We start from the raw sequence: 25,165 nt of genomic DNA, 5'->3' as shown, positions 1-25,165 counted from the left end.
AATTGCACCCCCTACTGGAGAGATACCGTAGGAAGCTCCGCCATGAGAAAGCCAGTAGGACAAACAGGTGACGTTAGCATCCCTTTTCTGGATTTTGAAGTCATCTTGGTGTCCGGAAGTTACTGCTGTAGAGCCGCCTGTTAGACTTGCGATCAGAGCTACCAGCCAATTAGCTTGGAGTGTGTTGTGTGGTGGTGCACTTGCGGCCCTGTTTCCTGTTTCACAGTAGGCTTTCTGGGAGGAGGAAGGATCAAGTGAGCGCTCTTTCGCCTGGGACCTCGGTTGAGTGGAGCTGAGATGCTGGCTCCCTGAGATAAATAGATGAAGAAATCTTGGCCTCTTTCTCACTGACCCTATGCACCTTCATAAATGCTTAAAAGTCTAAACTCTTGCTAAAGCTTTTAATTTATGGTGACCACTCAATAGATTTTTTAGACAGTCTAGCTAGAATTTTAGCCCTGTACAGATAATATTTCAGCCTCAGCTTCCTAATCTCTAAGATGCCGGATGAGGATGTGTCAGAGAAAACCAATCCCATTACCCTCAAGTGGCTGCAGAAACATGAATTGCTCCATGTTACGGATGAGGAAAGGCCCTACAGTCGGTGAGTGAGCAGAAGCAGCACCTTCTTTCCTTCTTTTCTCCACGACGCCCTCTCCCTGCTGACAGCACACTCAGCTGCACCCCTAACACTCCATGCAGACAGAGGCCGAGAAGGAGAGCTGGGAGGGCAGAGACAGCACCAAACTATGAGGCAGGGCAAGCAGCTTCTGAGCACTTACGGTCTGATCTCAGAAGAAGCCACTTTCTTGTCTGAGCCTCCGTTTCCTTACCTAGAAAGATCCTTCTAAACCTCAGTACGCAATTCTAGAGCTTCCTCGCTAAGGGAGAGCCGACCTTCAGAAAAAGCACTTCCGAGTGGTCCTCCAATTTACAGGTGGGAGCAAATACTTCCTGGGTACTAGGTTGCAGTAAACATTTCCTGTTTGGTGGTTTCTTTTACTACCACTTACCCTTTTCTTATAGATACCAGATAACTGAATAAACCATTTCTATGTGGATTCCATCAACCCACAACCCATACAATCACCTTCACAAATCTTTGTAGAGCATGCCTCCCTCTCTTCCCTTGCTAAATGCCTACTCATCCTTTAAAACCTAACTCAAACTTTCTCCATGAAGCACTCCCCAGTCCCGTGGTCTATAACAACCTCATGCAGCTTAACTGAGACTTCAAGTAGCTAAGCAGGTTACCAATCTGCACTAATAGAAAAAGTTCCATACTAGATATTCCCTATACTATGGGAACTGATAGTCTGATTTAAAAAAAAAAAAAGGTCAAGGGGGTGGCTAGGTGGCGTAATGGATAAAGCACCGGCCCTGGATTCAGGAGTACCTGAGTTCAAATCTGGCCTCAGACACTTACTAGCTGTGTGACCCTGGGCAAGTCACTTAACCCCCATTGCCCCGCAAAAAAACAAAAAAACAAAAAACAAAAAGGTCATATTCCCATTCTGGATGGTTAAAATCCATGAAGGATTGGATATGTGGGGTGATAGGTCAAGGATGACACAGAGGTTGGGAGCCTGGGTGTCTGGGAAGATAGGGGGTTGCCCTCAACAGGTAGAATTCATAACCCCAGGTCTTTCTGACTTTGAGTGCCAAACTCTATTCACTATACCTCTCTACCTCTCAGGTAAAAGTGGAAGATTCAAACCCAGATCTTGTGACTTAACGACCAGTCCTCTCATATTGGTTAGCACAGAATCAGAGCTGGGACTGGAACCAAGCATAAGCAACCCAGTGCAGTGATACTTTCCCACTCTGGCAGGAGGCAGGGGCAAGGAGTCCTAGATTTGAAGCCAGAAGCCCTGGCTCTGGTGGCATTTACCACCTGCTGAGACTGTGGACAAGTCACTCCCTCTCAGTTTTCCACATTAACAGATGATTTTAAGGCTCCTTCCTGCTCTAGGACCTACTGAATCCATCAGCTGTTTCCAACCTCACCCTGAAAAGAGATTCGCAAGTGAAAAATCCCCCTGGGTGACAGCATATTGGTGCTTCTCTCTGGGCTTGGCTGCAGGGATTGGAGTATAGCTAAGGTCCTAAAGCTAAGAGGAGGACACCTTAAAGCAACCCTCTATTAGCAGCAAAGGAGTGTGTGGTCTGGTCTCAGACATGTGAGAAGAAAGTAAACAGATGGAAGAAACCAAAGTCCTGCCAGGCCCGGCTCTCATGACCCAAGCAAAGGAAGTGGTATGTCACTCAACCAAGAGGATTCTGCCGCCAGGACACACCGCCACCCATGGTGGAGGGCGGCCGAATGAGGACTGTGTGCCCTCTCGGTGAGCCTTGTAAGCACGGGAAGCAGAGGGAAACTGAGAAGCTGGGAGGAGGCAGTTCAGAGTCAGGAAAGCAGCACCCAGAAAACAAGGGAAGCAAGGCTGAGGACATCGTACCTCAGCCCTATGAGACGATCCGTCTGGACCCCACAGCCCTGAAGGAACAGAGGAGGAGGAGAAAAGACAAACAGCAGAGAGGCCTGGGCTGCCAGGGCACGAGGCACGGGGACAGACACAGTGAAGAGGTGAAGTTTGTTTTTCTTGGCTGTGTATTGGGGGAGGGGGTGGGAAGACAATGGAAAGTAATGGTGCTGGATCAGTGAGAGTGTAAGTCCTTGAGTGCCGGGACTGTCTTTCTCCTGGTATGTGCTTCCCAGGGTTTGGTACAGCGCCCAGCACACGCCAAGTGCTTACTAACTACTTCCTGGATATCGGACTCGCCGTACGGTTTTTCTGGGTGTTTGCCCTGGAAAGTCACATTACTATAAAAGCACGATGACGACGACAATCGGTGTTACCAAAAATGCTTTGTAACTTTGAAAAGGCACTTTGGTAGCTATTATTTCTTTGGCTGGAAGGTTTGGGCATGATGACTGTATCGCTGCGATGTGGTGGAAGAAAACCATGTCTCTGGACGGGTATGCCTTATCAAAGGAAATAGGTTAGATCCAAAGGAGCTGGGTGGCCGTTGTATCTCAGGAAGGTCCACTTGTATGAGACGATGGTAGGGACTAGAGAAACAATAATGAGTATTTGGGTGAAAAGGATGGAGGGAGAAGTGATTGTCAGTGGAGTATACTAGAGACCACTTGGCCAGAAAGAGGAAATAAATGAGGCAACCCTAACATAGTCATGTACTGAGGTAGACTGGGGATGACTCCAAATCTCTGGAGCGTTTTGGTCTAGTCCTGTGTTTTTCTCAGAGTCGGGTAACTCCTTAGTGTGGCAAGACCTCCCTCCAAGCTTCTCTCTATGTGAGATGCTGATCAATTAAGTGAGCAGTTTCAGAGGCAGTACTGCCTCGCTTCCTCTAATTCATCAGTTTGGGGAGGTGGGGTCTTTGTGGGAAGTCCCTCTCACCCCCTGCTTGTGGTGGGACTGAAACAAAGTGAATGGAGAAGGGGGTGGATGTTACTTCAGGTTCACAGTTACTGGCTGGGAAAGGTCTGGTCTTCTCCCACCTCATATAAATGGCAGATCCTGAGTAAGACCCGGCTGAGGTCAGGCCCACCTCCTTTCTGTGACCTTGAGAAAGAGAACAAGGCAGGGAGCAGATGATCAATCACTGTATCAATTATTCAATCAAACAAGGGTTTATTACGCATTTCCTATGTGCCAGGTATTAGGCTGATGGGAAGGATACAAAGAAGGTATGAAACATGACCCTGCCCCCAAAGAGCTTATATTCAGATGAACCATCACATTCAGAGTTGGAAGGGCCCACAGAATCACCTAATCCAACCCTTCATTTTACAGATGAAGCAACTGAGGCCCAGAGGCTAAGTGACTTACCAAGAAGTAAGTAGCAGAGCTAGAATTTGAACCCAGGTCCTTGGATTTCAAATCTAGCAAGTATTCTTTGTGCTACTACATCTTGCTTCTTGCTCAGAGGAAGAATCCAGGGGAACTTTGCAGAAAGAATGTGGAAACATGAAAGGGGATATACAGCTACAGGGCCCAGCTCCTCCCCCTAAGGCACAATTCATGTGCTGCCTCTACCAGGAAGCCTCACTGAATACACTGGCCCACAATGACCCCTCCCTTCCCTCAGCTCTTGTTGCACTTAACAGTCCTTGACACATAATTTAGTGCTTGATTGTTCCACTGTTAGCTTTTATTGCCTCAAGTGGACTGTGGGTATCCTGCCTGAGGAAGAGGGACTGTGCATGATGGAAGAAACCCTGTCCTGAGCAGCAGAGGGCTGGCAGATATCAGTGACGGCTGTTACACGTGTGACCCTGGGCAAATCACTTCTTTCGGGACCTCACTTTCCTCATCTTTTAAATGGTGCTAATAAAACCTATACCATCCAATTCAGACCTCTGAGAACCTTAAAGCAGTACAGAAAGGGGGCCGTTATTAGAACGAATGCAATCACACATCTTTTATGTTTTATTAGCCAACACTGTGCTGGGCACACAGCACTTAGATTATCAGGCACTGAGGTTACACATTTATCTTGTTCTGTTTTTTAGGGGAAAAAATATCCAATGAGCTAACATTTATTTAGCACTTAGACGGTCCCATTGAGCCTCATAAAATCCTAGGAGGCTCAGTATTGGCTCTTTAAATATTTGAAAGCATTATTTATCATTATAACAACAAACAAGCAAGTCACACTTCTCTTTATAAATATCAGCTATTATCATCTTGCAGAAGGAAGTCTATATAAATAAATGAGTCCACATACAAAGATTTCTTGAGGATTTCAGAGAATATGGAGGTCACTTCGAGCTGGAATAGGGGTAATGGGGAGCCTTTTTGGGAAGAGGAGTTCTTACACTAGGTTCTGAAGTATTACAGGAATATAGACTGGAAACCAGGGTGACCAGGGTGATGGGCTGAAGTCAAAGCCCTTGTGGGGCTGGGAAAGTCACTGAGTCATCTTAGTCATGAGTAATCTCTTGGAGAACTGAGGGAGGACATTAGACTAAGAAGAACCATGCCTCCCATTCTCCCAGGAAAGCCTGCCTCACCTTTCTGGAGCCACTGCAGATGCTCTGTGTGGTTAGAGCTGAACTGCCACCAGGGGATGCTGAGCACCTGGAGGTGAAGATTGGAGGGAGGGCTGGAGCATCGTTCTGGAGGTATCCTGGTGGCTTCAGGCCATTCACTGCAAGATGAACCAGAATGAGTTTGTGAAGAACCCTGAAGGAAAGCCAAGACTAGTCATAGAATCAGCCCTCAGCAAAACTGTCAACCAAACACTTTTTTTGCCTTCCCTCTTATCTTTTTCAGTGCCTTTCTCACCCCACCTCCTTACCTCGAATGTGGGCCCCTACTGCCTGGATGTCTAGGGCCTGCTCAAAACTAAGCAGACCAGCAATTTCCATAGTGGCTGCTGTGTGTAACTGTACCATAGAGTATTTTGTTTTTTCGGGGCAATGAGGGTTAAGTGACTTGCCCAGGGTCACACAGCTAGTGTCAAGTGTCTGAGGTTGGATTTGAACTCAGGTCCTCCCGAATCCAGGGCCAGTGCTTTATTCAACTGCGCCACCTAGCTGCCCTGTACCACAGATTCTTTAGAACAAAGATCAAAATCAATATCAAACAAGGAAAAAAGAATTAAAATGAGAAGGCATGCTATGAAATCAAAGTAACTCCTGTCTGTCCAATTTTGAGCAAACTGTTAATGCCAAAGAACAAACAAACACACAAAACCAACTAAAACTAAAATAGATGAGAGAACAGATATCATTACAGATTATTAGTATTTCCTAAAGAAGCTGGGCTGATGCAGCTAGATGGTGCAGTGGTAAAGCACCGGCCCTGGATTCAGGAGTACCTGAATTCAAATCCGGCTTCAGACACTTGACACTTACTAGCTGTGTGACCCTGGGCAAGTCACTTAACCCTCATTGCCCTGCAAAAAAAAAAAAAGAAAGAAATAGAAAAGAAAATCAGAAGATACTGGAAAATGCCCTAACCAACAACTCTGGACATCACTACCAAGTGGTAGAGATATGACAGCCAAGAGCAACAGTAGTCTCCAAGATAATACAGGTTGAAAGATATGAAGGAAAAAGATGGTGGAAGCAAGAGTACTGACTGACAAAATAGTGAGATGCAGTTCAGGAAAAAAATAAGTTTTCAGAGAGCTTGGTCTGAGACCCAATGAAGCAAAATCATCCCGAAGGCACGTTAGGACAAAATTAAGAGGGCAGCAAGAGATGAAAAATGGAAAAGATCTGCAAAGATTTTTATACTAACTCTTCTCTACATAAATTTTAGCTATGACAGCAAGTTATAATTCAAATATATGTAGGAGATTAGGGCAAAAAGATAGATTGTTTCATGGATCATTGATAAAGGCACCAAATTGTAACTACCTATTTATTTTTTTACAAATTGCTTTGTATTAACACATTTAAATACAGTATTTGTTTCTTGGATGAACTAAACCTAGGAAACACTGAAGATTTATATTTTAATAGTAATAGTAATTAGAATGAGAATAGCTAGCACTTATATAGTGCTTTAAGGTTTGCAAAGCATTTTAACGTCATTTCATACGAAAAAATTATAGCAGATAATGTTTATATAGGCTTACTATGTGCCAGGCACTGAGCTAAGTGATTTACAATTATTATTTGATTTTCACAGCAACCTTGTGAGGTAGGAGCTATTATCATCCCCATTTAATGGATGAGCAAGCAGAAGTGCCTTAGTCACACAACTAGTAGGTATCTGAGCTGGATCTGAATTCAGGTCTTCCTGAATCCAGGTTTGGGGTTCTGTCCACTGTTCCACCTTGTTGCCTATGTGAAAAAATTCATGGTTACTAGTTTGGGGAGCTTAACTGGAGAATCCCATTTGAATTTCAGGCAAAATTTTTCCACTTGTACTTCAGACTCTGAGAAAAGACCCACCACTAATTGCCTGGTGAAGCAGCTATTGTACTTGCACCCAAGGTTTTTAACCCACCTACATGCTGGCTGGAACATCTGATGTTGACCTTGGATAAAGTAATTAATCTTGCTGAGCTTCAGTCTTCTCGTTGTAAAATAACCATAATAATAAATGGAACACTTGCTTATCCACCTTGTTTTGAAGGAGTGCTATTTAAATGTATTAGCCTAATCAGCTAACAGGAGAATCCAGTTTGGGCATCTCCTGAACGGAGGATTTATTGCTACCAAAGAATTCTGAAATAATTTAGTTCAGATCCCTCATTTTAAAGGGGGTAAACTGAGGTCCAGAGGTATTAACATATTTGCTCAGTCAAACAGGGGGTAAGTTATAGCAGCCAGGTATTTGAACACAAATCTTATGTCTTTTAAATCTCACACTCTTTCCCCTCTATCACATCAGGAAATACTTGCCAGTGACTATATGATCTGTTTCCCAAATACAGGCTACCAAGTGTTTTAAAAATGGCCACTACTTACTAGGTAATTCTCCCACTATAACAACTGGTCTGTGCTCCAAAGCAATCCTACTCATCTGGTACAGTAGCAGTAGTGACAGGCCTTGGGTCCTAGGAGGAGCCAGAAAGTTGGCCGACCACTGAGGTATCGTTCAAAGTGAGGTTGTAATTGAGGTCCCACTCAAAGTTGTTCCACAGTCTTCTATGTAGCATCAACCTGTTAAAAAATGTCATCTGGGTGGTCACTTCTTCCATCATCCCTCTCAATGAGCACCCAAGGGAAAAAGACCTTTCTTCCTTTTACCTCTATCTGCCCATTTCCTTGACTAGGAGACACCATGTGATCTTTCAGACAGCAGGACAAGCCTGGTTCTGTTATCCTCAATGAAAGCGGTCTGCACCATGGGATAGTAATTCTGTAGACATAAAAGACCAAGAAATGAAGTGATGACTTTGTGCAGAATGTAGCAATACCTCAAACCCATATGGAAGTCAGATAGATGTCTGACAACCTCATTTCTCCCAAGTGTGGCACAAACTGTTTAAAAAAGACCCAAGAGCTTTTTTTTTTTTTAGTGAGGCAATTGGGTTAAGTGACTTGCCCAGGGTCACACAGCTAGTAATGTTAAGTGTCTGAGGCCGACATTTGAACTCAGGTCTTCCTGAATCCAGGGCCGGTACTCTATTCACTGCGCCACCTAGCTGCACCCCAAGAGCTTCTTAATGAGCTTTTATTTTAATCTATGGAAGTTGTCCTTAGACCTTCATCTGGAGTCTATTTACTCTTATATAAAACTTTAACAAGTCTGGGAATGTGGTTAGAATCAGAACATTATAAAGACGGCCAGGGAACTCTGCAAGATACAAGAACACTGGCAGCAGTATTCAATGAGAGCTGACAATGACAGTGAAAGAGAAACACTAAGAATCAGACAAGCCTGGCATTTTGGACCATTTAAGTATCATGGTTTACAGCCCTTATGCACATATTTGGTCATGTCATTCTTCTGTTCAAAAAATCTTCAATGGCTCCCTATTACCTTCAGGATAAATAACTCTTTAGCTTGATTTCCAAGGCCCTCCATAATCTGGCACCAGGCCACCTTTCCAGTCTTATCTTATATTATAATATCCCCCTCCACAGACTCTACACTCTGCCAGCTGAACACAAATCTTAGCTCACATGAGTCCCTATCCCAGGAGTGTCCTTTTTTGCCTATTGCCTTCAAAGCCCAATTCCAATGCAACCTCCTCCATGAAATGGTTCCAGCTGTCATGGGTCACCACCAGCAGACCTCACATATAAGTGTGTTTTGCCATTTCCTAATGCACTTAATGTATTCTTGAGGAGTACAGGTCTTTTGATATGTGTCATATCCACTTATTAGACTGTAGTCCCTGTGGAATGGGACTCTAGAGCTTATTTAAACCTTTTATCTGATTCTAGACTCTGAAAATGTCCTCTGCATACAGCAGGTGGTTGGTTAATGTTTGCTAAATGAATGAAAAGTCCAAAACAAATCAACAGACCTTAAGGCTGCTGCTGCCTTACAGCTAACATAATAACGGAAGCTCTAATTGTAATGCCAAGTTGTTAAGGAAATAACAAATTCTGTTTAGATCACCTTAAGAAGGCAAGCTGATTGCAGAGTTATAAAATGATCTATTTTTTTTTTCTGGGAAACAATTTGGTATTATGTGAGAAAAGTCACAAAACTGTTCACATCCTGACTTAAGGATCCAAATAATATGCATATACCTCAAGGAAGAAGGGGTGTGTGTGTGTGTGTGTGTGTGTGTGTGTGTGTGTGTGTGTGTGTGTGTACAGAGATAAATGTGCATAAGCACATATATATTTAGATGTTTACATTTAATGATTATTTTTATATATGTACATACTCATAGAAGCACTTTTTGTGATAGAAAAAATTGGGAAATTGCTGAACAAATTGTGATTTGCAAATATAATGGAATATGATTCAGCTAGGAAAAACAATGATTATAAGGGATTCAGAGAAGTATGGGAAGATTTGGATTAACCGATGCAGAAGTATGCAGAATAAGGAGAGCAAGACTATATACTACTATATTTCCCAATTTGTCAGCTCTCTGTGGGGAGATGGGAAATGCTGAGTAGGGGAGGTATTCTTAGAGATGGCTACTGTGTCTACTGATTTTACTGATTCTCCCCATTACAAGGGAGAATTCAGTTGTGGGGCTGAGATCTAGAAATGTCTGTGGTGTAAAATCAAAATACATTAATAAAATTTTACTTTTTTAAAAAAAGAAGGTGGGTATATGTACAATATAATCTGGAAAACTTTCCATGCAAAAGGGATATATTAACTGTGGTTGATGTAGTGTCCTACAGTGATTTCAGAGGACTAAGAGACTTCAAATTTCATCTAAAATCCCACCTTCTGCAAGAAGCCTTACATCCCCCTTAAGGCTAATGTCTTCCTTCCAAGATAAGCCCCAGTGCATCCTGTCTCTGTTTTGCTTGTACACAGCTGTCTGTGTGCTGTCTCCTCCATTAGACTGTGAGCTCCTTGAGGGTAGGTATTGGGGTTTTTTTTTTGTTTGTTTGTTTGGGGTTTTTTTGCGGGCAATGGGGGTTAAGTGGCTTGCCCAGGGTCACACAGCTAGCAAGTGTCAAGTGTCTGAGGTCGGATTTGAACTCAGGTACTCCTGAATCCCAGGGCCGTGCTTTATCCACTGCTCCACCCAGCCGCCCCAGGTATTGTGTGTTTGACTTTCTTTTATTCCCAGAGCTTGGCACACTGCCTGGGACTCAGCAATACCTAATGACTGACCCCCCCCCCCCAGGAGGGTGGAGGAATACCAGGATGGAAGGAGGCCCACAAGGACACAGAAGGTCATGGTGTTGATTGTTTTGCTCAGTAATACTTCTTGGGGGGTGGGAGAGAAGAGAGGAAAGGAGAGGAAAGTCTCTGGGAAGTGACAGAAATATATTAAAAATTAAAAGTAAAAAAATTAAATGTTCACACTAAGGCAAGGAAGGTCTAGTGCTAACAGCTATGAGTTTAGTTCTATAACCTCACCTATGTGAGATCAATTCATTCTCACTAGTGCCATTTGAATGAGGAGCCTCTACAGAGCCTCTACTCTTGGGGTCCCTGTCTTTCAGAACCTCGATGATACTTACCCGAGCCACGGTGTTATTCACGTATGCTTTGTAAGTCCTTCTCTGCATCTGATAGCCATTATTGTCTGTATAAAGGACTTGTTGACTGTTTAAATCTGTGCTTGTCCTCAGGATTGCCTCATGGTTCAGCTCCAAAGGACCCACCCTGTACTCTTGTTCTATCCTGTGACAGAGCAGTTTCCCATCATAACCCTCGGGGATATTGTAGATCCGAGAATAGGCGGCATAGGTATAATCCTTTACAGTGAAATTTCTATTAAAAAAAAAAAAAGGAGCAGGATGAATGAGAAACAGGTAAAAAAGTGAGGTTGGCTATTGTGGGGAACCACCAAGATTTCTCGTGTGGAAGTAAGATTTTTGGTTCTTTTTGTGGGATAATATAGGAGTAAATTAGACTCCCTACTCTCTCCTGAACAGCCCGGTGACTTTCTGCTTACACTGGGTCCCCACTACATCCCTCCCCTGGCCTGATGTTTCTCAAAATTCACATCTATTTTCAATTCCAGGGGTGTTTCTATTTCTTCTACTGTATAGCATGCTGCTACTCCAAAGAACCTTATAGCACATGATAATTTTCCTTGTTCATCTTAGTCCTAGTTAGCTACTATTTTAAATGGGCTTGGATGATCTAAATATTTATGATTCTTAACAATGGCTGACTTCAGCAGGGTAGCTCAGCAGTCTTACCATTCCTCCTCACACTCTTTGTTAGAGTCCAAATGCCAGGCTGCTGAGATCAGAGGATCTGACCCACCAAGGTGGTAGTTGTAATGGTCCCCAATCATAGACCATTCAGACAGTACATGGTGAATAAATGCTTGCTGAATGACTTTGCATCTAATTTTTCTGTTGGTCATTATGATAACCCTAAGAGTTTTGTGGCACATCCATCTTTGTATCTCTCCCAGTGCCTAGCAGAATGCTGTGCCCTGATTACTAAACATTTGTTGAACTCAGTTGAATTATGATTCCCATTTACAGAAGAAGGAAAACCAAGTTCAGAAAGATGAGATGATTTGTCCAAAGGTCATATGGCCAGAAAGTAGTAGACCCAGCACCTGACCCCTCTCCTGATTCCAAATCTACTGTTCTCTCCGCTGAAAAGTCTCATGGTGTCATAGACAGAAGCCTAACTTGAAAAATTAGGAAAACCTGAATTCAATCTCACTTTAAACATTTATTAGCTGTGTGACTCTGGACAAGTCGCCTCATCAGCCAATCACTAAGCATTTAAGTATCTATTCTGTGTGAGTCTCTGTTTTTAACCTCTTTGAGCCTCAGTTTCCTTATCTATCAAATGGCAATAGTAAGAGCACCTACCTCACAGGGTTGTTGTGAGGCTTGGATGAAATAATGTATGTAAAACACTTTCCGAACTTTAAAGTGATACATAAATGCAAGTTATAACTATTAATACTGCCTTGAGATGAACATTTTATATCAATCAATGCAATTATATTCTGGAAAAGTGACTTTAAGCTTTTGTATTTTTTTTTTCTTTTAGAAAATATAAGTATTTTAATATAGGTTGAGAGGCGATTTCATGTGTAATGGGTGAGGAGGGTTGGCCTGTGGAGGCCTGTCCCCCAAGTACATGTAGCATGCCCTGCTCACCACCACATCCCATGGAAAGGCGTGAGGAGATAGGCGGCTCCTCCCTGATTCAGAAGGTATGCTGACTGTTTCTGGTCCTCTTACCTGGTAACGAAGATGGGCCTTCTGAGTTGGCTACTGAGCCAGAACTGGGAGACAGACAATACTCTAACAGAGATGACTTACCCTTCTTTCCTGCCTGCATGGCTTGAGTGAGGAAGACACTCTTCATGCCTCTAGGCGGGGAAAGGCCTCAGGCCCTCTCCACCTAGGTCAACATATGGCCTGTATAGGCCTCTGTGGATTGGCCCTTTCCGGTTCTTAGGTGAAGGAATATGGGACTAAGCTACAACCTAATGAATTTCAAAAGGTTGGGAGAGTGTACTGCCGGAGGTTGGGGAGTTGGTGTCCATGCCAGATTTTGAGGACAGCAGAGCCTGATGAGAAACAAAGTCCCCAGCCAGCCAACCTGTTTGACCTAGCAGGAGTGGACTGAAGGCAGCTGGGAGAGATACTGAAACTCAGCCACTGGCTTGGCCACCTTCTGAAGTGGACTGCTCTGTAGCAACTGCTTTAAAAGTTGAGCCAATATTTCCCAGGGACCACAGTGGTGTTGGGGGGAAAATGTGTGCCTCCTAGTGTTAAAGGGAAGAGGAGTTTGTACCTCTCTTATTGTTCTATTTTCTCAGTAAATACACTTTTATAAAAGCTAATAGATGTTAACTGGCTAAAGGAAGCTAGGGCGCTAACCACCAGAGGTATCAACTGGGAGATATTACCTGGAGACGGATATTAGGGAAAATACACTGGAATGAAGGCTTGAGCCGATGGCATTAGAGAATCGCCCAGCCCCCTTAGCGGTACCCTTAGGATTTTGGAAGTGGTGTAGCCTTTCTTACTGACTCCTCCATGGGAGTAGAAATTGAGAATAAGGATCCCTGGAACTTACATAGATGATAAAGGGAAAGTTTCTGAATACTGATCTGGACCCATCAGAGAATAGAGTACCCGAGAAGAGAGGATGATGTACAAAAGTGAAAAACAGCACAACAAAACAACCTTGTCCAGAGAAACTGAGAAACATTCATCTGAAAAGGGATCCACAGGCTTCACCAGCCTGCCCATGGGCCTAGATGATTTGTAGAGATGTTTTTTGGTCTACACTATGAGCCCCCTTCTAGCTCTAATGTTCTGAGTTCTTCCTCTACAAAAGAAGCCAACCCCCAGAAAACAAGAAAGCCACATGATATCCTGCAAAGTGGCTGGGAGAAGCTTTCCTCCACATTATCTACCCCTCAATCATTTCCACAGTTTCACAGTTTCCCTTCTGTAACTTAATTCATGCATTAAATGAAAAACCACAGACAATTTCATCTGATGATCTAGCTACATGTTTAGAATCTGTTAGTGGAAAGAGCAACATATAAGCTCCTTGAATGCAGGAACTATTGCTTAATTATAACTGGTGCCCGGCACAATTTCTTGTATGAGGCAGGTACTTAATAGATGTTTACTCAATTGAGAGGACTTTTAACTAGGAGATGTGAGGTTTGAGCTCTTCGTGTGACAGAGGGTTACTTAGTTAATCTGAGTCTCAGTTTCCTTCACTGTAAAATGCATATGATCATGTTTGTACTACCTTCCCCTAGCACTTTATAAATGATAAAGGCATATCATAGGATTTTAAAGCTGGAATAAACCTTAGATATTCTCTAGTTTAATCTACTCATTTTACAGAAGAGGAAACTGAAGCCTCGCAGGGGAAATGACTGGTCCCAGATCAAACACTGAGTTGCTGGTATCTGAGTTGTTGGTGTAACTTTTATTGCCCACCTCAGTGAGTTTTGGGGAGGATCAAATGAGTTGGGCTCTAATAAGTCCTTTGGAATTGCAAAGAACTCTAGTAACCTGAGGGGATGTCATTAGTGTCATGAAAATACCAAACAAATAATAACTCACATTCCTAGAGTAGCTGAAGGTTTTCAAAACTTTGCAATTTATAGATGAAGAAACTGAGGCTCCATGAGGTTAAGTGATTTGTCCAGGGTCACTGAGCTCCTGAGACAGGATTTGAACCTAGAGATGCTGATCTGAGGTTCTATACTTGAACTACAAGGTCCTGTGCACTCTTGGCAAATCCTTATCTCTGATTTCAATTTCATAAATATTAACTCATTAAAGAGAAAAGCCTATTTGAATACTCAGACAAAAAGGCTACACTGTCTCCTCAGCCTAAGCAGTCTTTTAGACTGAGAAGACTGCTCATGAGCAGGAAGGTAAAATGGTCCCATCTGCAGCCTAATGCCTTACCTGTAGAAATATTGCCGGATCTCCGTCACTAGTTTTCCAGCCACAATTTCCAACCCCACCACATCTGATGCTTGAACGGCAGATCCATCTGGGGTAAACAAATAGTTGTCTGAAATTGGTCCATGCTCTAAATCAGCATTAACTTTATACTCTAGGAACTGCTGGGTGACTTGTACAGTCTGTTTACTCTCCCTGTAGATACAAGAAAGGAAACATTTCTTGTTCATTCATTTATTTTCACAGAAATATAGAAAGCAACCTGAGCAGAGTCACCTGGTGACATGATGACTTTGTGCCAGGTGTGGAGCTAGATGCTAGATAACGAAGATGAAAATGAAATGATCTCTGCCCTCACGCAGTTTACATTCTATTGGAGGAAACAAAAAAAGTAAGTTTAAATCTATGTAAACCATAAACAAAATAATGCAAAGTGGTTTTTGTAGGGAGAGGCATGGGGGTGAGGGAGGTGGGCAGGAAATCACGTTCAAGAATACTGCAGGAAGGGGCAGCTAGGTGGCACAGTGGATAGAGTACTGGCCTTGGATTCAGGAGTACCTGAGTTCAAATCCAGCCTCAGACACTTGACACTTACTAGCTGTGTGACCGTGGGCAAGTCACTCAACCCCCATTGCCCGCAAAAAAAAAATAATACTGCATGAATTGGCACCAAGGGAAGGATTCTCAGAGGAAGTTCAGGTCTGTGTGTGCCCTGAAAATGCATGGAAAATCACATGTGAGGAAGAGCAAGAAAGTCACTAAATAAGTTAGTAAACAAAGGAAGACAGCACAGCATAGTGCAGGGAGTCCTGGAATTCTAGTCTGAAGGTGTGGGAGGGGGGGAATGGGGGGGGTGTTCCCCTGCCTTCCCTTGCTTTGGGATGTTAAGCAAGTCAAACAAATGGGAGCCAGCTTCCTCATTTTTAAAACGGGGATAACACCTGGCCTACCAGCATCACAGGGCTGTGGCCGGCAAGAGGCCAGTCTTCGGCAGTCAAGTTTTAATCATAAATTCACTCTGCATGTACCTAGAAGATGCCAGGCGGTCAGAAAAGACTTGGGAATGCGAGAGCTGGAGAAGAATCCTGGAACATTAGAAGCTGACAGAGTGCTCAAAGGTTTACAGAGCCTTTAATGCTCATTTGAACCCCACAACCACCCAGGGAGGTACCAGGATGGAGGTTCATGTTTTATAAAGGAAGAAACTGAGTGTTCCAGAGTAAGCGATTTTCCCACAGTCATACAGCTAATGAGCTAGCATTAGGATTTGAACCCAGCTCTTCTCGATTCCGAGTCTGACACTCTATTCTTTGCACCGTGGTGCCTCTAAGAGGACATAGAACTTAGAATGTTAGTGCTTACAGATTATTTCATCCAATAGGCTCATGACTTGTCCCAGATCACACACCTACTGGGACAAGGACCTGATTGTCCTGACTCCCAATCTGGCATTCTTTCTACAATGCAATATACATTTATTAAGTGCTTACTGTGAGCAAGGCCCTGGGGATACACTACACTATTCTGTGAGGACACAGGACACCATATTGTCGCTCAGCCACAGTAGGTACTTAACTAATCACAGCATCTTCTTCCTGTTCATGGTCTACCCCGGTGACTCACACAGGCTCTTCAGGTGTGAAATGTGCAACACAGTATGGCATATGAACATAATGGGATACTACTGTGGTGTAAAAAATCATAAACAGATAGATTTCAGAAAAACCTGGAAAGACTTACATGAATTGATGCTGAGTGAAATGAGTAGAACCAAGAGAACACTGTATATGGTATCAACAACATTGTGTGATGAGCAAATGTGATGGACTTAACTCTTCTCAACAATACAATGATCCAAGACAATGATAAAAGACTCATGGTGGAAAATGTTTTCCACAACCAGAAAAAGAACTGTGGAATCTGAATACAGATTGAAGTATACTATTTTCACTTTTGTTGTTGCTTTTTTGTTATTGTTCTTGCTTATTCTTTCTGGCATTTCTTTTTTTTCTTTTTGTTCTGCCCTTCTCTTACAGCATGACTAATGTGGAAATATGTTTAACATGATTGTAATGTATAACCTATATCAGATTGCTTGCTGGCCTTGGGAGGTGGGAGGAAAGGGGGGGTGGGAGAAAAATTTGGAACTCAAAAAAATATCTTTACATGTAATTGGAAAACAATTTGAAAAATTTGAAAAAAAAAGAAAAAGAAAAAGAAATGTGCAACTCAGAAGTTGGATGGCTTTTCAACCTCAGCAGAACCAAATATATGTGTCCACGTGAACTGATGCTGAGCCTGATGGTGTCTTAAGCTCATACCAGTGAATCAGATTGTTCCTGTTATTGTCCGAACAGGCAGATGCTGCAAGATTTCTCAGAAAGCTGTTCCGCGCCCCCCCCCAGTTCCAAACAGGAACCATTGGCAAATTTAACTGAGGATGCTATTTGCAGAAAGGCCTGGTCCCTGCCTTGGGCTCAGCTAGGTGCTTCTTCCTTCATCCTTGAAGGTCAAAGCAGACCAGTGTTCATACCCTAGTGATAACAGCCCAAGCATTTGAAACTTTATAAAAAGAGCTCTAAAAAAGCCTGGGTCTCCCTTATCTTGCCCAGGCTAGAAGTGTGGGGACTGCTCATGATCTGGTCCCACTCTGATCAGTGCCAAAGCTTGGTTCTGCTCTCTGGACTCTTGGCCATTCATCAACTCCTTCCTTCCTGGGGGCTCATCACATCATTGCTGAACTTAGTGAGAACACCTGCCCACCTTAGCTTGCTGTAGCTCAGAACTCCTGACCTTAAGATATCTACCAGCTTCAGCCTCCCCTGTGTCTGAGAGTATGGATATGTGCCACCCTGCCCAGATATAAAGGGCTTTTCCATACCCCAAACCCATAAGATGGGGAATATGAGTATTATTGTCCCTTCTACTTCTTAAGTATGTATCTTGGTACTTCAAACAAAGCAGGTGCTTAATAAATGTATGCTGAATGACTGACTGGGTCTCTGAGGTCCTGTCTATTGTTTCAGGACACTGAGGTTCAGAGAGATCAAGTCAATTACCCACAATTAGTCGGCTAAGAAGTGTTGTACCTAAAGCATCGACCCAGATCTCCTAATTATCAAACTAGTGGGTTTTAAATAGCATTATCCTGTTTTTTAATCAATTCTTCTTTGTTTTGAGTTTATGATCTGAGGATCTCTAATAAGTAAATTTGCTTTTATTGCATTTTATGGTCTAGAGCAGAGGTGTCACAGATCTCAAATGCAATTCGGGAAATGTTTAACCACATAAATGAAAATACAGTATGACATGGGCGATGTTAATCTGTAGTTTTTCAAGTCATTATGCAGCCTGCAAGGACGTTTCTATGTTGAGTGTGGCACCTCTAGGCTCGAGTGCATCACTGTGTTTCAGCCCACTGGCCTCAAGTGCTGGCCTGGCCCCAGACACCTACTATCCCCTTTTTCTCACTCCCCTCCCTGTTCCTTCCTACTCTGCCAACACCCACTAGCCCATTCAGAGGTCCTTCACGCTGAGGACTCCATGAATGCCTGCTGGTCTGACTCTGTAATAGAGTGGAAAAGTACTGAACTCCGCCAGGAGCCCCTGCACTGAAACCCCAGATCTCCTCCTGGACAATTCCCACTACTTCTTAGCCTGTTTCCTCATCTGCAAAATAGAGATGACCCTATTGGCATGACAGGTCATGGCATTTGTTGCGAGCACAGGGCTTTGTAAACCTTAAAGAATGACAGAAACACCACGTGCTTGTTCCGATTATCACCTCACCTGTCCTGCAGGCAGGGCAGCCTCTTCCCACTGCTGAGCACACTCATGAAGGGGTGGGAGGTTAAGGTCTGGGGACTTCTTGAGTTATCATTCTTGCCAGCACTTGTAATCACTTTGTGCCACATTTGGGGGCTGAATATGTAGCAGAAAGAATTCTGGGATGGAACTAGATGCCTGGCCTCAGCTGCTGTTGGGCTAAGATGAATAATCCTGGGCAGGTTCTGCTCCCTTGGGAGCCTTAGAATCTTTACCTTCCAAATAGAAGGGTTGGTCTAGAACAGTGGAATCAAACTCAAATAGAAATGTTGTTTTTTAGTCATTTTTCAGTCATGTCTGACTCTTTGTGACCCCTTTTGGGGTTTTTCTTGGAAAAGAGACTGATTCCTTCTCTAGCTCATTTCCAGATGAGGAAACTGAGGCAAACAAGGTTAAATGACTCGCCCAGGGTCACAAAACTAGTAAGTGTCTGAAGACATATTTGAACTCAGGAAGACGAGTCTTCTTGACTCCAGGCCCTAGCACTCTATCCACAGTGCCACCTAGCTGCCCCTCAAATAGAAATAGGGGCCACTAATTTGTACGTAAGGTTCCCTGTAGACTGTATACTGATTTAGAAAACCACATATTAATATTATCTGTGCTTTATTATATTTTAACTTATTTTGTTAAAGACTTCCCAAATTACATTTAATCTAGTTCAGGGCTGCAATGAGAAGTATCCTGCTGCTCACATGTTTTGACATTCCTCGTCTAGGGACAATCTCTTGTGGTCCATTCTACATTAGAATTATTGAACAGTATTGTATACATGTTTCATTTCTTTTGCTAGACTGAGAGCTCTTGACAGAAGTGGTTTTATTTACCCTTCTACTTCTCAAGTGCTTATCTTGGTACTCCAAACAAAGTAGGTGCTTAATAAATGCACGCTGAATGACTGACTGGATCTTTGAGGTCCTGTCTAGGTCTCTCTGTTTCTATCTTTCCAAATGTTCCTAATTAAGAACTAAGTGGCTAATACTAGCAATTATCTTTTAAAGACCTCTGTAACCCAAAATATTTCTCCCTGCTAGCTTCTCAATGATACCTGAAATTCTACCTTTGCATTAAGGAATGCTAACATATGATCACACCTAAAAGGTTTAATGCATTAATTCTGAACAAGCATTTATACCTTAATGAGGAAGAGTTCAATCAGATACTTTCCTTCGGGACAGGGAATAGATAAAACCCGCAAGAGTTAAGTTATTTTTAGGGGAAGGAAATATTAAAAATCTAGGCAATATCTAGATTAGGCAAGCCCAAGTACAGCACCATGGTCAGGGCTGGGGACAGATTATTCCAGTTATAAAGACTGGGTTTTAAAGATCCAAAGATCTGGATTTGAATCTCTTTTGGCACCCACTAGTTATGAGACCTTGGATAGTTCCTTTCCTTCTTGAACCTTCTTGCACAATGTTATGTTTCTTTACCAGATAAAAAGGCCTTAAGATCCATGAGGGATAAGGCAGCACTGAATGCAAATATTTATCTTCCCCAATGCCTCCCTGAGTTGTCTGCCCAATGCAGCGACAAAATGTTTGTTGGCTGAGACACTTTCTGGACCCTTCCAGCTTCCTACATATGATGATGATTTTATAGGTTAAAAGTCTCTTTAATAAAAAGGTCAGAACTTGGTAAGAAACTGGATACAGGGCACTGAAAAGCAGGAATGATGCCAAGATTTTCTCCTTGGTGTTGGAAACACTGATAGGCAACAAAATAAACCCTTCATGAGCTGCCGGGGCAGCTAGGTGGAGTAGTGGATAAAGCACCGGCCCTGGATTCAGGAGGACCTGAGTTCAAATCTGGCCTCAGACACTTGACACTTACTAGCTGTGTGACCCTGGGCAAGTCAATTAACCCTCACTACCCCACGAAAAAAAGATAAAAAGAGAGAGAGAGAGAAATAAATGTCTGGTGAGTTGACTAGTCTGGAAGTGAAGTCTGTTTTTTGTTTGTTTGACCATTTGTTGTACTTAATGTACTTATGACTTGTCTAAGGGTTACATAGTCAGTGTGTGTCACAGGTAGGAATGGAACCCAGGTCTTCTTGACTATAAGACCAGTTCTCTATCCACTGCACTACCCTTCCACACACTTAACCTCTCACTGAATCCTGGTAATTCTCTAAGAGGGAGGTGTAAAGCAGGTGTCATTCTGCATTGGTAGAGAGAGTTTCTTCATACCACTGAAATCACAAGTCCATTAAAAACAAGTACACTTATGGTGGTACTGTGAGCAGAATGACTATTCATGGTACTTATTGTAAACAGACCTGGGGTTTAAGTTGCAGTTCTGACAACTACAGACCACAGGTAAGTTACCCAACCACTTCTCAGACCCTCAGTTTCCTCACTAGTAAAACAAACTAACACTTTTACCACTTCTTTCACAGAACTGTTACAAATAAACGTTGTAAAACTTAAAAGGTACCATAGAATTGTGAGCTGTGATTATAATAAAGGCCTGCGTTTCTTCTTAATTTAACAAGCTTGTGGCATATACTGCATATTTCTCCAAGAAACAAAACTCAAATGAGGTTTCTTTTTGCCTGAGGACCAGTGGTCTCTAAGAGGAAAACCACTTCCTTACCTTTCTAAGGCCAAGAGATGCCAGCAACAAGCCCAGACAAGTCAGGTAGTTTACCTCTCTGTGATGCTGTGCATTAAATTGGTGTTTTCGTCCATAAGTATAGAATAACACTTGTTTGTCACGGGAAACAGACGCTTGCCGGAGTAGCGTGAAGACTTTCCCGATTTCCTATCAAAGCGGAAGATTCTTGCGATGGAGGTTGACTCTTGGTGAACCTCTTCAAATTTGCCAGTTGGCTTAATGTAGTAACGCCGGTAACTGAGACCCTTTATGGTGGCTAGAATGTACAAGTCATAGGTGGACGAAGAGTCAGTGGAGTTCTGGATCTGCAAATAAAGAGTTAGAGAGTAAATCTTTCAGTCCCAGTCTGTCCAATGTTGCTGACTCTTTCAGTGAGATTTGATAACTCCTGTAGAATGGGATAGGTACTACAAGTCAAACCAACAAGCATTTATTATTAAGGGCCTACTATGTGTCTGGTACAGAAAGAGACAGCTAGGTGGCACAGTAGATAAAGCACCAGCACTGGATTCAGGAGTACCTGAGTTCAAATATGACCTCAGACACTTGACACTTACTAGCTGTGTGACCCTGGGCAAGTCACTTAACCCTCACTGCCCCACAAAAGGAAAAAAAAGAAGGAAAAAAATCAAATTAATACTATGTGTCTGGTACAGTGCTAAGCACTAGGGAAACAAAGGCAAAAACAGTTCCCACTTTAAAAAAGCACATGGTCTAATGGGGGAGATAACGTATCAATAGCTATGTAGAGACCAGGTAAATACAGAATAACTTTTTGCCAGGAATCAATCAGTTAAGCTCACTGGCCCATGGTTTGGAGATTCCATCTATCGTCTTCATTCTTGGAAAGATCAAGGCCACATTTGTCCAGCTCTAATATGCCTTCTCTCTGTTCATTATCTCCAAGTTATTCTCTACCTCTCCTGTTTGACACAGTTTGCGTGTTCCTTCCCCATTAGATTGTGAGCAGGGACTGTCTTTTGCCTCTCTTTGCATCCCCAGCACTTAGCACAATGACTGCTGGTATCTAGTAAGGCACAATAAATGCCTGCTGACTTGACTTGAGAAGGCATTCCCTGAGCTGGGCAATGTGACTGTGACCTTCCGAATTAAAAATAAAAAGAAGAATGGGTTTTCAGATTACACACAAGTGGGCTCAACTGACTGCTATGTCCTAGAATATATTATTAAAAGAATGTTTTGTGAACATTTAGAGAGTGCAGCTGTAATTTCTGGGAGTCAGAAGGGGTCTGTTAAGAACAGGTTGCACCAATGGGAAGACTTGGATGAATTGATACAAAGTTAGGTAGTTAGGTGAGCAGAACCAGGAGAACATTGTACACAGTAACAGCAATATTGTAAGGATGATCAAATGTGAAAGACAGCTACACTGATCCATAGAATGATCCAAAATAATTTCAAAAGACCCATGATGAAAAATGCTACCCACTTCCAGAGAGAAAACTGATGAGCTCTGAATGCAGACTGAGGCATACCTTCTTTATTTTTCTTGGGGCTTTTTGTTTTTTCTTTTGCAATATGGCGAATATGGAAATGTTTTGCATAACGTCACATGTATCATATTGTTTGCCTTCTCAATGGCTGGGGAGAGGGAAGGGAGAAAAAAAATTTGGAACTCAAAATTTTCAAAAATGAATGGCATTTTGGGGGAAATATGTAGCAAAATAAATAAAAAGGGGGCGGGGGGAAGAACAGGTTGCACCAGACTAACTTCATTTTCTTTTTTTGAATGGGGCACTATATTTGTAGATTGGGATAATAACAGACATGGGTTATCTAGATTTCAGTGAGACATTTAATAAAGTCTCTCATGAGCTCCTTGTGGGCCAAGATGGAGAGATATGAAGTAGATGACAGTATAACTAGCTGATTTGGGAACTCGTTGAAGAGCAGCCCCAAAGAGCAGAGATTCACACAGTAACTCAAAATAGCTTTCAGCCTGGAGCTAAAACTTACATAGTCCTTTATAATTTACAAAGAGCTTTCTACCATCATCTCTTTTGGGCCTCGATCCAGCTCTGTGAGGTGGGGGCTATTCTTATCCTTTTTACAGATGAGGATACTTTGGTACTTAGAGGTGAAGTGACTTGTCCAGGGTCTTATGTTAGAGGCAGGATTTGAACCCAAATCCTCCTGTCTCTAAGTCCAGCACTCTATCTACAATACCATGCCAGGCCTCTAGTGCAGCTATATCTGGGAGTTCCAGACACAATGGCATGGCTCCTCTGCGAATCCAGGGGTCCTACCTTCCCTCCTAGGCCTTAAAGACCATATACATTGCAGTCTAGGTTAGGGCTTGATGTCTGGTGGCGCAGCAGATAGAGTGCTGGGCCTTGGGTCAGGAAGACTTGAGTTAAAATCCACCTCAGACATTTACTGCTATGCGACCCCGGAAAGTCACTTAATCTCTTTTTGCCTCAGTTTCCTCATTTGTAAGATGGGGATAATAATAGCACTCACCTACCAGAGTTGTTGTGAGGATCAAATGATATTTTTTTTTTTTTTACAATTTTGGTCAAATTGTAAAGTGCTTAGCACAATGCAGGTGTTGTATAACTGGTTATTCAATCTCCTCTCCCTCCCTGCTGCCCCAACAGGACTAGTCTAGGGCCTGATGTAGTCAGATTTTGCCTGGTATCCCTAGCTGCGTCTTTGTGTTTTTATGCATCACTTTCCAAATGCTGTCTAAGGTTTTAGTAGAGAAGGACTGGGGCAGCTAGGTGGTGCAGTGGATAAAGCACTGGATTCAGGAGGACCTGAGTTCAAATCTGACCTCAGACACTTGACACTTACTAGCTGTGTGACCTTGGGCAAGTCACTTAACCCTCAGTGCCCTGCAAAAAACAACAAACAAACAAACAAACAAAAACACAAAAAAAGAAGAGAAGGACCATGTCTTTTCCCTTGAATCCTTCAAAGTAAGGATCCAATGAACGTTTGTCTAATCAATTCAGGGGAGTTGAATCCAATGCCAATCGTTTCACCGTGAGTGTTTAAGTTTTTGAAGCTTGAAAGCTTTCTGTCTTCACAAGGTTCCTACTGACATGCAATAACTATAATGAATTTCTGAGTTAGAAATGAAAATAGGACACAGAATAGTGAGCCAAGGAAAAGAAGAAGAAAGGTCAAGGAATAAGGAAGGAAGGTGGGAGGCTAAGACTATCATCGGGGGCAGCTAGGTGGCACAGTGGATAAAGCACTAGCCCTGGATTCAGGAGTACCTGAGTTCAAATCTGGCCTCAGACACTTGACACTTACTAGCTGTGTGACCCTGGGCAAGTCATTTAACTCTCATTGCCCTGCCCCCCCCCAAAGACTATTATCTACACTGTCACCTGAGGTCAGCTGTCCTCTGGACTGAGTCACTGAACTTGCTGAGTGGGTCGAAGAAAGCCATCTCCCTGCGCTAAACTTCATTCCCATCCTTAAAACAAGCAGGATGAACCAGCCAATCACAAAGGGCCTTCGCCAGCTCTGATACTGTGTTTTATAATGGTAGTCTCATTTATATGGCAAGTTAAAGGCTTTATTTTTCATTACAGAGTCGCAGGGACATCAATTTAGAGACCTAAAAGGTTGTTAGCACATGAGGAACCTGAGGCCCAGAAAGATTATGTCAGTCAGTCAGTCAATGAACATTAAATGCCAACTATGGGCCAGGCACTGTGCTAAGTAATGGGATAAGTGATTTGCCCAGGGTCTCGCAGCTATCAAGTGGCAGAGGCAGGATTGCACCCTAGGTTTCCTCACACTGATCCCAGTGCTCTACCCACCATGCCGTACTGCCTCTCAGTCTATGGTCTACCTCACAATCACAGGGCACTTGAGGTTTTTAGGAACACAGGATCATATTTGATATGGAAGAGACTTCATAGGTGAGTCAGTACAACACCCCTTTTACAGGTGAAGCAGCTGAGGCACAGAGGGGAATGACCTGTCCGATGGAACAAAGGCAGTAAATGTCAGAGGTTCAGTAGGAACCCAGGTCTTAAACTCCAATTCAGCGTCTTCTACTTCTTCATGTGGCCTAGAAGTACCCTTCCTCCCCAGAGCCCCACAAAGTACCCAACGATGCGGGTGAGCAGACTTGGCTCCTGGTTTACCCAGCAGGCCTGGGGATGTCCAGTTAGTGAGAGTCAGAATAAAGACTGCACCTTGACCCCCGGGCACCAGGCCCAGGGTTCAACCGCTTGTGGACATTCTCAGGGA

General features: G+C 43.0%; 1 protein-coding gene across 1 annotated transcript in view; it reads right to left on the bottom strand.

Annotated features, from left to right (window-relative positions):
• MAN2B2 (mannosidase alpha class 2B member 2) overlaps window positions 1–25,165 on the bottom strand; it is a 75,373-nt gene that overhangs the window by 3,985 nt on the left and 46,223 nt on the right. Inside the window, 11 exon segments of the mRNA XM_043973233.1 lie at window positions 3,479–3,508; window positions 3,511–3,573; window positions 5,039–5,175; window positions 7,447–7,526; window positions 7,529–7,563; window positions 7,566–7,662; window positions 7,733–7,756; window positions 7,758–7,844; window positions 10,595–10,847; window positions 14,498–14,689; window positions 20,969–21,240. Coding sequence (XP_043829168.1) covers window positions 3,479–3,508; window positions 3,511–3,573; window positions 5,039–5,175; window positions 7,447–7,526; window positions 7,529–7,563; window positions 7,566–7,662; window positions 7,733–7,756; window positions 7,758–7,844; window positions 10,595–10,847; window positions 14,498–14,689; window positions 20,969–21,240 — 1,270 coding nt within the window.

Source organism: Dromiciops gliroides, chromosome 6 (assembly GCF_019393635.1).
Source record: "Dromiciops gliroides isolate mDroGli1 chromosome 6, mDroGli1.pri, whole genome shotgun sequence".
Lineage (NCBI taxonomy): Eukaryota > Metazoa > Chordata > Mammalia > Microbiotheria > Microbiotheriidae > Dromiciops > Dromiciops gliroides.
Note: the sequence above shows the minus strand (reverse complement) of the source record. Positions and strands in the feature narration are given on the sequence as shown.